Raw genomic sequence first — 14,231 nt, forward strand, 5'->3', positions numbered from 1 at the left:
TGCCTAAATCTAGGTGCACGCCAAAGAGCCTCAGGGGGTCAAAGCTGATCAAGACTCTGCCGCAATTATATGGGAGGCAAAATGCAAAAACGCTGTCGTGCCTAAATCTTGGTGCGTGCCCAACGAACTTCAGGTGGTCAAAATCGGTCGGGAGTCCCCCACTATGGCGTGCCTGATAATCAGACTGTGGCTTTTTCAACGTAAAACCCCAGGATTGATATTTTTTCGAGAGTCGTTGCAAGCGTTTATAAATGCGTGGTTGTTTCGGTGAGAAATGGATACGCGGCAGAAATAATGCGAACACAATGTATGAAGCCGCAAGCATGAAGCGCGAAAAGGCAACGTTATGCCCATCAATGAAGTAAATAATTAATTGATATTTAACTCTACATTCCATACAGCAGAAATCCAGGGAACAGGGACAAAAAGCCTGTAATACAAAATATTGAAAGGGTCCATGTAGCAAGGCAGATGCTAGTTGACAGCACTGTCAAACGAGCCGGTAAGTGCTAAACAAGACGTAAACGATAAAGAAAAAAGGAAATCCTGATCCGCGTAGTCAGATACAGAGGTAACACTGTGATTGACAATAATCGCCACCCCAACATCTGAAAGGCTTCGCAGGACAGAATAAGCACTGCCACGCCCTACAACAGAAACTGAAACACATTCAGCTACCACATTCCTGCGGCTGCTGAAGGGTATCGCAGTGCCAGTGGTTCAATTAGAAAGTTTAACAGAAAAAAAAAATTATGCAGATCCCACGCACATTTTGGAAACTGTGAAGTGAAGCGTTAGATAAGTGGTTAATGAAATGCCATAGACGTTCATTCCTGCGTCCTTTTCATTCATTCCTTTTCATTCCTGCGTCCTTGACACAAAGGAAACTGGGGTCCGCGCGCATGCGCTTTCGCGCAGCCGTGCTCCGCATTGTGAAACACGCGACGTTCGTCTCAAAGAGCCAGTTAGTGTTGGCACGATAGAAGTATACGTGTGGCTGTTGACAAATGGTTATATTATGTGGATACAGTGCCCGGGGATCGAGGTTCGATCCCCGCTATGGTCCCCGTAATTCACTATTATAAAGCAAAGCGTTCATTACTTCTTCCTTGGACTTTTCCGCTGTTGCTGCTGCTGTCTTGCACGCCGCGTTGGTGTGTGCTTCAGAGCGTGAATATACGCGGAAGGAGCATGGAATAGTGGAAACGAGACTCGAGTAACTCGTTGGGACCTTTCCATCGCGTCATGTGCACAACACATGTGCATCGCGCATGCGCACATCGGCCTTTTGAGCTCCCTGGGCGTCGTCACATTAATCACTTGAAAGCTGTAATTATCCGCCAGCCCCCGCGAAACCATTGCAGAAACTGCAGCGTGCGCCCTTATACTAACGTGTCAAACCTAAGGAGGGGTGGATAGAATGGCACAGAGGGGCGCAGGGAAAAGAGGCAGAGAATGGGTAGAATCGCGCAGTCACGAAACGAGTGAATGTAGAGTTTTTAGCGTGTCCGGTATTCAGGTAAACGCAAGCGGACTGGCCGTTTTACCGGATGAGCGGAGACGCAAACGTGAATGCCCTGCACGGTGCAACCTCCAGTCTTCGCTCGTAGTTTCCATACAGGGGTAAAGAAAGGGAGGGACAGAGAAAACGCGACGTCAGAAGGCAAGGAAGCACCGTTACTATAAACACGACAGCAGTGGCGGGCAAACCGAAGGTATGGTACTTTTCTTTTTCAAGGGGGCTACTGACACAGGGTATGTAGACGCAAAGCCGCCTTAAATCACCGTAGCGTCCGTCTAGGCGACACTACGGAAGCGGTCGTGCGTCCAATCAACACTTCTGTGCCCGCCGCAATAGCTATGCGGCTGGAGCATTGCTCGACGTCGCGGGTTCGATGCCGACTTTGGGACGCGGAATTTCGAAAGTAGCAAAATACAAGTACGCTCGTACACTTAAATTTATGTGCACGCTGAAAAAAAGCGCCATGGTGTCAAAATTAATCCGGAGTCCGCTACTACGGCGTTCCTCATAATCCGACTGTCGTTTTGGCTCTTACAACTCCATAATTCGGCCTACACCCTGCCGCAATGCGATGTGCCACGTGAGGCAATGAAAATGCTCAACCTTCTCATAGGTTATGAACAATGCTACACAACCACGCCTCAAGCAAACAGGTCTCCGTTGTGTGTTCCGTGTACTACGCAGATAAACGGCAGTGGTGCACGCAAGGTAACGTTTCACATCAACTCAACACTCCCGTTTTAGACCAAACGCTGAAGAAATTACACATTCGCCGTCAACATCACCGTTAATTATCGTCAATCGTAGCAAACAGCACATAAAGTTTCGCCTCCATCGATTACTCCAGTGCGTAGGATCCGCATATTATGTTATGAGCTCTTTGTCGAGAGAGCGGCAGCGTCCAGCAACCCCGGTAAGGAAAATCAGGGCGTGTTCGCAAGAAAACTTGGCTTTATTATATCTAATGTCAAGGTCACTGTGCGGGGCCTGGCGGCGTAGTAGCTATCTCAGCGAAAATGTCCGTTGTTTCTTCCTGCGGCAGGAAAAAAAAAATAGAAGACGAACGGCAATTTCCGTCCTGTTGCAGGCGGATGTGTAAAGGAAAGTAGATGACACAGACGCTGAGAAGAGTAGACGACTCCTAGATACTTCTTTGTGTTTTCTTTTTGTGGGATCCCCCTCTCCTCTCCTGTTCAATATAAGCGGTCCACAGAGGTCTATTTTTTTCCCCTGCTTTCCGTCGTCTCGCGTTCGCTGATCAGCCCTTCCCACCCACTATTTTTTACGTGATACGTTTAACGTTTATTCATTTTTATTTCCACCGACAAGATAAGGTGAGCAAGTGAAATCTTTCTTTTTTCCTTAGCTTTATTCACGCAGTGTCTGCTACGAGTAGCACCTCCGTGAAGTGAAACCTGACAAGAAAACGGACATCCCAATCGTCACTGGCACAACACTATCGCTTTCACGAGTTTGCGCGCGCCTCACTTTGCGTTCTTTTGCGTGTCAGACGCGCACCTGTCTACGCGTAGCCTCGGTTAGTGCACTGGCAGGCGGATATTTTAACGCCCACGTCAACACTTTTGCCTGGAACTCTCGAGCATAGCGACCAGCCGAGCAACAAGCGTGAGTAGATGGTGCCGTGGCATCCGCTCTCATGATTTGCGATTTACCAAGCAACAACGCTATAACTCTTGTTAAGTATTGCCGTGCGCCGCTAGCTAAGGGTGCCAGATGGATTACAGTGTTTACGTTTCGTGTGCTGTTGTCGCAGATTTCTGCGTTCTAGGTGGTCAACGTCCAAGCTCTGTGGCCGATGTGTGAAGTAGTTGCTTCCGTATGCTAAAAAGCTGTATCCGCTCGTGGGCGGGTCCACCTAATCACGCGGCATGAACGCTGTTATCGTCGCGTTTGCATCGGCATCGAATAACCAATGAAACTCTGCAATGGGTGCCCTGCGTTGGCTGCAAAGTAAAGCACTCCAAGTGGTTAGTTCATCCGGAGCGCCCCTCCTCCCCTCTCTGCCACTACAGCGCGCCTCGCAATCGTATCGAATGTTTGACACGTAAAATCTTATAACTTAAGTTGTTTAGGTTAAATTAAGTTAAATTCAGTTACACCGCCGAGAAAGGTTGAGTACAAGGTAGATTGGCCGTGCAGGAAACCAGAAAAGCAGAAGTGCTGTGCATGGAGCGCGAATAAGTGGAGGGCGAAATGAAAGCGGGTTACTCCAAAAGCAGCTCGTCGTGACGACCTCGTACTTAACGTCCGGCATGCGTGGTTCTTGCACATAACCGACTCTGCTTCGTGTCGTGTGCTTGTGGAGGAGAACGAGCAGGCTGTGTGGCGCGCGTCCCGTATCGTTGTTTTCATTTGTCGCGCCGTGAAACGGGTGGGCACATGGGCATCCGAAATCGTGCTATAGAACTGCCTGGCCTCATTCGCAGCTCATGCGCTTGGCATGCTTACATATAACCTACCACCCAACAATGACGTCGGCATTCCAGCTCACCGCATATCCAACGGAAGATTCCCCTAGCAGGCCGTTTACACTGCGCGTGTACTCTTCTTTTAGAGCGCAGCTCTTTGGCGTCCGTTCCTGGGTTTCGCGTCGTCGTCGGCGTTGTCGTCGGCCTCGTAACCAGCTCCGCCCCCCTTTCATCCCCCCAGCGCTAGCAGCGACCGACTGATACCGCTGGATGCCGCTGACGCCGCTAGAGAGTCAAGATAACGTGACTGCATAGAACACCGTCGCCGCCATGCAGAAAGAGGAGGAAAGGGTCCCCCCCCCCCCTATTCTTGTGTGGCGGATAGGGTGCTCTTCAGTTGCCGACGCGCCGGTTATTTCACGTAGGCCCCGGCACGTCGACGAATACGTGACCACCTTCCCACGGCTAGACCTGGTTCTTAGCGCTGCGGAAGCGAGGGTATCATATTGTTTGTGTCGGCATCGGCGGCGTTGTCCCTGAAACCAACTCCGCAGCTGGGGTTGACTCACTATCGGCGTCAGCGGCATCAGTCAGTCGCTGCTATCTCTTCCCTCCTCCCTTTATCGTGTTGTCCGCTTGCAGCGCGCGCTTCTGCCCCCATCGTTTGCCGCTGGGTGTACACGCCGCCCCCCTCCCCCCTCTTCCTGCGAGTCTCCGGTTGTCAAAGCGCCGGCTCGAACTTAATTCCTTTCTTCGCTCCTCCTCCAATGCAACCCCTGTGCGGTGGCAATCAGAGAGCCAGATCGGTGGCGGCGGATCTGTATATGTGCACCGCCCGAGCCGAAATTGCCGCTGCCGTTCGCCCTGTGCGGTGGCAATCAGAGAGCCAGATCGGTGGCGGCGGATCTGTATATGTGCACCGCCCGAGCCGAAATTGCCGCTGCCGTTCGCCACTGCGAAATTATCTGCCAGTTCTTTCTGAGCCATGAGCGAGACGACCGATGGAAGTCCTCCGTCTGCTGCTGCTGCTGCTGCTGCTGCTGCTGCTAAACGAGCTGCCAGAGCAGAGGCCCAGCGCCGTCGCCGTCAGAATCCAGAGGTGCGTGCCGCTGAAGCAGAAGCTTACCGTCGCCGCCGTCGAGATGATCCAGGAGTACGCGTCGCCGAAGCAGAGGCTAAGCGCCGCCGCCGAGAAGACCCTGCCGTTCGCGCCGCCGAAGCGGAGGCTCATCGCCGCCGTCGAGAGCAACCAGCAGTAAGCGAGGCTGAAGCAGAAGCTCATCGCCGCCGCCGAGAAGACCCTGCAGTTCGCGCCGCCGAAGCGGAGGCTCATCGCCGCCGTCGAGAGCAACCAGCAGTAAGCGAGGCTGAAGCAGAAGCTCATCGCCGCCGCCGAGAAGACCCTGCCGTTCGCACCGCCGAAGCGGAGGCTCATCGCCGCCGTCGAGAGCAACCAGCAGTAAGCGAGGCTGAAGCAGAAGCTCATCGCCGTCGCAGAGAAGACTCTACCGTTCGCGCGGCCGAGGCCGAGGCCAAACGCAAACAAAGGCTCGCAAACAGATTTCTTTGCCTCAATCTATCCAAAAGGTGAAACAGCTTATTTGCTGCGCTCAAATTTCGCATTAGGAAGTAACGTAATCGTCGGTAATTTTTTTTTTGAGAACCTCCTGTAGGCTGCTATACTGTGGTATAGATGTTAAACAGTAATAAACTGCCTCAAAAACGATATTCCCAACGTCATCGTCCTCACAAACGCGTCACATTTCACAGTCGTTGTTGAATCAATTTTCATGGTTATGGCTTCGTCCGCCTATCTTTCTCCTGCTCCTTTTATTTCTTTTTTTAAATTTCTATTGCGATAATACGTTTCGCATTTTTGTGCATATTAATATTGGAGCATACTCGCAACCCTCATTCTTGCTTTTTTGCTCGTGGTGAGTGCCTGCATGCATAATTGAACTTTGATGCCTGCTGTTAACTTTTTGTATCAGTCATTCCTTTTTAATGTTGAAGACGATGTTTCTCTAATTTGCACTACGCGTTTCTGAATACATTTTCACCTGCAACAATATGCCTTATCGCGATCAATGTGACCTACAGCGCGCGAGCGCTTGACCAAGTGCTCTCCCAGTTTGAATAGTGCCGTCGATTGGCCGCGCGCTCCACGCATTAAAGGAAGGGTCCCGCTGTTTTTCTTTTTTGTTTTTTTTTAACATCACGCCTTCATTCATGCTTTCGCCCGCTCTCCCAGGCTTGTGGATGGAATGATCATTTCGAGAAAATAATCTGAACAGACCGATGGCCGCCTTTGACACGAGCTGGGTATCGTGCCTCTGCAAATTAATGCGACCGTTATCTCGGATAATTTACGCTTGATTTATATCCCCTCGTTGCGTCGTCACACAGGCGTTCTGCATTGCCGCTGAACGCCTGCATCAGCCTTTTCTCTCCGTCGTTTCAACATCGCTGCCGGTTCTTCGTCTCGTATCTGCGATGTTTCGCTCGTGGCACGGCGCGGCACAATGATGGACGCCTTGCTCGCGCAAAAGGTGGCCGCCGTCGGTAGTTGTCGCTTTCGTGAGACCAAACTCATGAGCGCTAAAATGGCGGACAGGCCACAAACAAACAGACATGAAAGGGGCGTTATTTGAAACAGCAAGACCCGCTGCCTCGGCAACACTATGCAAGCAGGGAGAAACCCGCCGTGGTTGCTCAGTGGCTATGGTGTTAGGCTGCTGAGCACGAGGTCGCGGGATCGGATCCCGGCCACGGCGGCCGCATTTATATGGGGGCGAAATGCAAAAACACCCGTGTACTTAGGTTTAGGTGCACGTTAAAGAACCCCAGGTGGTCAAAATTTCCGGAGTCCTCCACTACGGCCTGCCTCATAATCAGAAAGTGGTTTTGGCACGTTAAACCCAATAAAAAAAAAAGCAGGGAGAGCGGTTTGCGACGCACTCGCACGTTGAAGCTCGTACATAGCGTGATGCACGGTAGTGTTTGGCAAATCCCTCATGTAAAACCCCTACACGAGGTATGATGAATAAATTTCAGATATATCCGAGCGGTTGCGTAGATCTTAACAACTATAGATGTTGATATGAGCAGCTGTCGTTTTACGCGATCATGGCGTGCCGCTTACTGGATCCTTTTCGTAGGTCTGGGTTTTTAGCACCGCTCTGGCCGAGATGCAAGAGCGAGCCGTATTGCGTGAAGTGACATTCAGTCGCGGGTTTTCGATAGAACTATCTCGGGCTCTTTGAAAGCACGTGTAGCATTGCCTCGAACCAAATTTGTGTCGACGCGCGGTGGTCGCCGTGAAAGTGGAAAGAAGCACGGTTAGGGTCATACCCGCCCAACCTGGCATTTCTCGAAGACCCCCTGCACCTCCTCGGCAACCTGCAGCGATAACGTGCGTGCATTTTGCAGAGACTGGCGCCTAATGTGGTCGAGTATATAACCATGAATAATGCTACTGCTGTGGTAATATGCAACGTTACGAGTGTGAGCGGAAATGAGCGAGGGGTGAACGGCCCCTGCCAGCTCTAGATGGAATGCTGCCCGTTATCGTAGAAATGAAGCGCGCCGTGGGGGAACGGTCGTGCAGAGCAAGAGGCGCTATTTTCTGCACCCTTGCAGGCAGAACTGCTCTGCGCTCATCGGTGAATTCTATAACACCTCCCTTTCCCACTTGGTTTTGGGCAGCGACCGCGTGGCGTATCGCACCAATTTGGATATCAAGATATCCAAATCGAGCAACCCTGTTTCCTTCCGCACTGCTAACAATATTACCTTTTAACGTGACGAAAATTATTTCTTTTATTTGACCTTGTTCTCTCTGTTGCCGTCTCTCGCAGTATCAGCGGCATGTCGCTACGGCATCTGTTCTTCCTGGTCATGCTGAGCCGTGGGGCTGTGTGTTACCCCAACGGAGCGCCGGCTGAGGCCTGCGGTGACATGACACCCAATCATGGACCCAACGCCAAGGCATCCAGTGACAAGGGCGACCTCAAGCTGACTGCCGCGCCCCACGACAAGCGAAGCGCCAAGGGTGAGTCGACGCGCGAGCTGGGTATAGTGCCTCTGCCAAACGAAAACTGCCGTTACCTCGGGTAATTTATGCTCGTCTCCCCTCGATGCGTCGTTAGACAAGTTTTCTGCACTGCCGCTGAACGCCTGCATCAGCCTTTCCTCTTACACCCTTTCCAGACGCAAGCGAAGATACATGTTGCTATCGTAGGGTTTTTTGGGTGCACATTGACTCCTACAGGGTCAAAGTTCATCTCGGGACACCGCCACCCAGGTTTCAGGTTCATGTTTCAAATGGCCAAATAAATAGTGGGACCTTCAAAGACGATTTCGGGCATGTAAAATGAAAGGGAGGCAGATGTAGAAAGCTCCACCCTTCTCTCTTCTTGAAATCCTCCCCTGGCACCAAGCTATAATTGCTGACAAATCTGCAAAGCAATCACATGATGAACACCTAGAGCGAAGGTTTTGTCTACACCACCAGACATCGTCGAGAAGTGTGGCAATGGCACATTGCTAAATGATCTCTGGTGCAGTGACTTTGGAAGGAACCTTCAAAGGATTTCTGATCAAAGCAGTGGACAGCGATGGAACGGTGGTCGGAAGTTTCACACCGGACATGCCTGACATAGCGAAGGGAATCGAATGCGACGGTCACAGTAACGTGAGTATTGCTCATTCTTTTCTTTTTTTTTTGTATGAATGAAATAGTACTGACTTATATGCATGATACGAAGCATAGTCTGTCACTTCCAGTGCCACAGTCTGACGATAACTTACTATGGCTTCGCCAGGGTTGTCGCTACGTTCCCTAGTGCTTTCCTTGGGCATTTTTTTTTACCTTTGTGGTTGCTTGTGCGCTTAACCACAAGTTCGGCCTTCAGCACAGAGAGCTTGTTACAACATGTTCAGCCCAAAGAACATGTTAGTTCAGACCACAACCGCTCCATAGAAATGCCTTTCCATCGAGCGAGCGTGCTCCCGCTGACCTCTCTGCCTTGATCGTCATTGACGGACGCCTTGATGCACTGTAACGTCTGGCCCTGTGAAGGCGCTCGGAGCATGTGTAAGCTTTCTCAACGCTTCTTGTAACTTGCACGAGACTGCCATCTCTTCTGCCTTGGTAATAAACATGTACGGGAGCATCTTAATAAACGTTCTTCCCAATAGACTGCTTCAGGTTTGCAACGAACCGGTCGGTACTAAGAACAAAACTGAAAAGCGTCCGTGCGTCTGAGTTGTCTTTAGGCCCGAGGAGGATATCTGTGCATCTGCCAAGGAAAACCGTTGCCTTATCGAACACGTCTCCTGGATCAAGCGTAGGCTGCCGCTGAAACATCGCTTCTTCAGATACTATTCATTGTTTCGTTTTCACCGTTCTGTGAACGTGTCTTCTCTGGAAGCATACCAGCTGGTACTGCACAAAAACTCTCAGCGCTCCCTTAGTTCTTCAATGGACATGTGCCTTCCTGAATCATTGCTAGCTGCTCTGTAGGTGTGCAGCGTTTGCCTACGCTTTCAAGGTACGGCATTTAGGTGCTGATAAGCAGCCCCGCTTCAAGCATCTCGAGGCACATTCGATTGGTCGCCTCCGAGCTCTACAGGGCCCTCTGGTGGCGTGCAGTACATAGGGCTAATTTTTGGTCGGCTCTTTCAGAACGCCGCGCTCAAGCTCAGCGCGCGGAGGAGCTCACTCTCGACCTAGGAGCGTGACCGAGATCTGGTGGAGTTCCCGTCACGTTGCGGCTCCGGCAGCCTCGGTTGTTGACGCGATGTCAGCCGCTTCCGTCGCGGCGGCGGTGTGCCTCGACGCCTGTGCGCCTTGTTTGGGGGCTGGCTAAGGGGAACGACGCCGTTGGCCGTATATATCTATCGCCGAGGGTTGCTTGCTGGTGAGCAGATGAATCCGGGAGGTTGAAGGAAACGAAAAACGGGTTCACTTTACATATTTACACAACTGGCTCCAGATGTGGGAACACATTCATGTCGCTACATCACTACATGTCTGATTGAGCACACACGTGTCGGCTCGCAACTCACTACACCAAAGATGTCCGCTTTTGAAACATTCATTTTCCATAGGTAACTATACGAGGTGATCTTACCATGGTGCCTCGTCCAATTATAACGCTCGAACTCTTTGCAAAATCCCACTCACAGTCGCACCACTGTGCTGGACTCGGGCTCTGATGTACAGCCTTCGAACCCACATAGGAAACAATGGCTAGACAATCTGGAAACGAATCCATGCTGTTTTCACGGAGGTTGTGTATACTGGCTCATTGCTCTACATGAAGGTCAGCTCGTCAGGACCATGAGACCTCCACGATCGTTACCGCCTCCACGGAGTACAGCGGTTGTTGTCGCCTCGAAGGGAGCGTGTCTGTTTTCCCGACGAAGTCGGCGTCAAGCCCAGTCGCCGTCCCGGCGGGCGCTGGTGAAAGGGCTGTACCTCGTGCGAGACACCCAAACAGCATTGATGTTTTGGGACGCAAAACTACCGGCCACGACTGCCGACCAAGAAGTGGCTCACGACGACCGTTTTTCACGCCGGCAAGCGCTATCTACCAGTCGCCACACCGAAATGTTTTACGATTGGTACCGTTCAAGTCTACTCGTACCTCTACATCCTCGTAAATTAAGCGTTAGCCTATACGGGCCAAATGTTTCTGCGTCTCTGATTGGCTCAAAAGCTTTGCGTCTGCAGTGTCACTACTAAAAAAATAGAGCAGGGAACGGCTGATCCAAAACAGAACAAAAACGATAGAAGGCTTCTAAAAGAACAAAAAGGGATGCCGTGCCTGTACCACTAGAGTATCACAGAGGCAAAGGTGTCGCTGTTCGACCAAAGCGGCCATTAGCGACTATTTGATACCTACTTTACGAGACCTCTGCGATTCGCCGATTCGAATAAAGCCTAACACCAACAGTATACCATCGGTCTCGACTCGCGCCCCAACGAGGCGCAATGCCTGCAGCGCCAGTGGCGAGGCTACTCATGACACCACCGTAGTGAGACGCCTGGAACCTACCAGGGCGCTGTTTCTGCTCAGTAGCGGTTATCTTGCGTGGTGCGTCGCGCCATGCTGCACCCGTGTGTAACTAAAACACTATCAGAGGAGTTCAAGGTCAGTGATGAACCGCGTTATCACTGTGAAATACTTCGCACTTCGTTCAAAACTGCCATTCTGTTTTTTCTTTTCTTCTGTGTCTAGTTTTCTGTCTAGTTAATGATTGACCTCGTGGAAATGTGCATTTTTGACGGCTTTCTATCGCAGAGTGCCATTACTCACACGAGCCGAGGGGAGAAAAGTTCCGTTCCAGTCACGTGGACAGCTTCGGACAAATATAAGGGAGGTGACGTCATATTCAGGTAAGAACATGTGCTATCGCAAATTTCTGCTATTGTGACTGCATCTAGCTGACATAAATGTTGCGCCGGAAATGTTTGCCGATGTATTTTTGCACTGTTCGCCAAGAAAAAAAATGGATCAAGTACCACGTAACTTAACCGAGAAAGGTTCATGCTCTGTCAAGCGTGCACTTGGTAATCTTATGTAACGTGCCCTTTGAACTGAAGTACTTGCATTAAGCATGTTCAAATGTTTGATTTCTGTTCGCTGGACGAGAAATGTACTGTCAAAATCTATAGAACATTGTTACGAAAATTTGCGATAGACCGGGAGGGTAAGCTCGAATTTCTTGAGGTATTGCGCGAAGGATAATCGAAACGCTGAAATATAAAAAAGGTGCTAATGCTTACGTCACGCCACCTAATGAAACGCGTCTGGAAGATTAGTGGCGTATAGATAAACAGCACTGCATTTAAGACAAACAACCTTTTTCTCCAAGCTTCTTCCCCAGATGACCTCATTTTGGTAGCGATAGCTTTCTGTCGGTCTCTTCGGCACTGCGTATCTGATATCAGCCTTGGCCAATCCACTGTAATGCAACAGTTACGGTTACATAATGGCGGAGCCTTTAAAAAAAGTAGGCAGAAACCATCTTACGATGACTGTCGACGGTTATACGTTTAACATTGAATGAAGACAGCGGCACAACGTATTGCGACCATAGCAACGAGTTATTTGTTCGGAGTGTACTGCAGCGGGACTCTTTTTCGAGCTTCCCTAAGAACACTAGGTGCCATCTGGCGCCGCCGCCACTAAGCTTGCGCGTGGCTTCCCTGATGCGTGGCACGCCAGTGTTCGCGAACGCCGAGAAACGCGTAATGCTGCGACCGGGCTTCTCTCTCTCTCGCTTCTTTCTGGACACGCTGCGCCATCTAGTGGCGCTGCCTAGAAGTCTGCACGCGGCCTCCGAGACCTCCGAGAGGTTAATTAAAGAGGCACATGCCTTGTTTTGTAGCAGTCTTCTTCGACGGCTTCAAATTTGTGGCGCAGCCTGCTAAGGCATCGGGTTGCTCTTTGTTAAAAGGCACCTCTCCAGGCCACATAGCAAGTTTCGGTGATACGCTGGTGGTTGTTACGTGCTCTCTAGGGAGCGTTCTGCCGCAATAATAGACTTTTAGTGCGTCCGGTATTCCGGCAAGCGCGGGCGGTTTGTCGGTATAGCGGTGGCGTAAACGTGAATGGCCAGATTGGTGGCGCCAGCTGGTGGCGCAGAGCTTAACCACAGAAACACAAAGCTAATTACTATATTATGCTTAGCTGCTGGTGTAAATTTTCGACAGTGGCGTAATCGTGTTCACAATTACGCCGCTGCCAAAAATTTGTACCAGCACCGAAGCAGGATATAGCGAGTTACTGCAGTTTTAGCTTTTTGTTTGTCTGGTTGAACTCTACGCCACCAGGCGTCTGCACCGCTCCGACCGCTCACGTTTACACCCCCGCCAATCCGCCCAGACCGCCCCCGTTTGCCGGAATAGCGGACAGGCTTCCGAAGGGGCGCGTGACCATTTTAACTACTTGCGCGTACGAACCTGCGTGCGCACGCCATGAAGCTTACAACATGCGAGTAAGAAAACCTGACCGCGCTTTTCTCTCAGCAAACGACCTTCGCGTCAAGTTTTCAGACTTCCTGCTCAGGTGCCATCTTGTTCGGGCGGCAAAGTAGCCTGCATCATATTGTACTTGAATGCTCTCTTTGTGGAGCCGTCTTAAACGGTTTCACCATTGGAATGAGACTCAAGATGTCCGCTGTACGCATAGCCTTCTATTTTGCCGCCTGCGGCGAATACTGGAACACGTACAGCTCCAGTCGGTCAAAATTATTCCTAAGCTCTCCACTGTTTAGTTCCTTACGGGCCCAGGGCTGGTTTGAGACGGCAAACCGACACATACCGAATGAAGTCTATGTTGTGGCCTCATGAGCTTGCAGGGTTTTTCTTACTGAATTCTTATTCGCGTGCTTCACGAATTGCCAGTGATAAGGTAGCGCCAAATTGCTTTACACCGAGCGGTGAGTATCACTTACTTGCTGGTTTCTTGATTTTCTTACACCGTATTTATGTGTACTACTTCGCTGCCATAAATTGCAGTAATTATACTTATGCTAATGGCTTTGCAATCTCGCAAAAATGCTTTCCATTGCTTCAGGGCCACGGTTGTGAGATCGAAGGATGACTACTACCTCAAGCTGGAGTCATCTGCCTTGAAGATTGAGGGGCCATCGGTGAGTGCGAATGAGCGAACTTCAAGAACCACTTTAGAAATTCGTAGATGGACAGTCAAAAGAAATGGTTAGTTGAAGGGCCTCTCACCAGGCCCCGTTGCAAATTGGTTGTGATGTTGGTTGGTGCAAATTCACCCTATGGAACGGGGTCTGTGCAAGTTCCCCACCACGGGTGTGATAGCAAAAAATTGAAACAATAAAATAAGTGTAACAAAAGAAAAAAGATCATTCCCCCCAGAAAAGCCTAAATTGCTCCTGTCTACTGGAGTCTAATACCCTTGTCAAGCGGGCAACTTAATTGCACTTACGGGGAGTGCACTTCAGGGCCTTGAGTAACATTTTAGGCTATGCGATGCTAAACGGGAAGACAGAGCACACTCGCAGTAAAGAAAAAAAAAAGCGACAGTTTAAGAGCGCGTTTGTTGAAGATGTAGATTAAAAAGAAACTCCTAAAAAGTGGTTGTTTTACGTTGTAACACGAATAATAAACTTAATCTATATTTTTTCAAAAATAGAAAAAAGACGAAACAATCCGTGACCGCTCTCCTTGACAGGGGCAGTCTAAAACGCTTGTCTTAACGAAGAAAGATAGGGCTGATGGAAAACGAGCTTTATAA

The 14,231-nt window shown here is 50.3% G+C and overlaps 1 protein-coding gene across 3 annotated transcripts in view; it reads left to right on the plus strand.

Moving 5' to 3' along the window:
* LOC142560668 (uncharacterized) overlaps window positions 1-14,231 on the plus strand; it is an 80,276-nt gene that overhangs the window by 61,145 nt on the left and 4,900 nt on the right. For all 3 annotated transcript variants that reach the window (XM_075672916.1, XM_075672917.1, XM_075672918.1), the window contains 4 exons: window positions 7,809-8,002; window positions 8,517-8,644; window positions 11,259-11,353; window positions 13,539-13,614. In XM_075672916.1, the coding sequence (XP_075529031.1) occupies window positions 7,809-8,002; window positions 8,517-8,644; window positions 11,259-11,353; window positions 13,539-13,614 (493 nt within the window). The remainder of the gene's footprint in view (window positions 1-7,808; window positions 8,003-8,516; window positions 8,645-11,258; window positions 11,354-13,538; window positions 13,615-14,231) is intronic.

This window comes from Dermacentor variabilis, chromosome 10 (genome assembly GCF_050947875.1).
Source record: "Dermacentor variabilis isolate Ectoservices chromosome 10, ASM5094787v1, whole genome shotgun sequence".
In the NCBI taxonomy this organism is placed as follows: Eukaryota; Metazoa; Arthropoda; class Arachnida; order Ixodida; family Ixodidae; genus Dermacentor; species Dermacentor variabilis.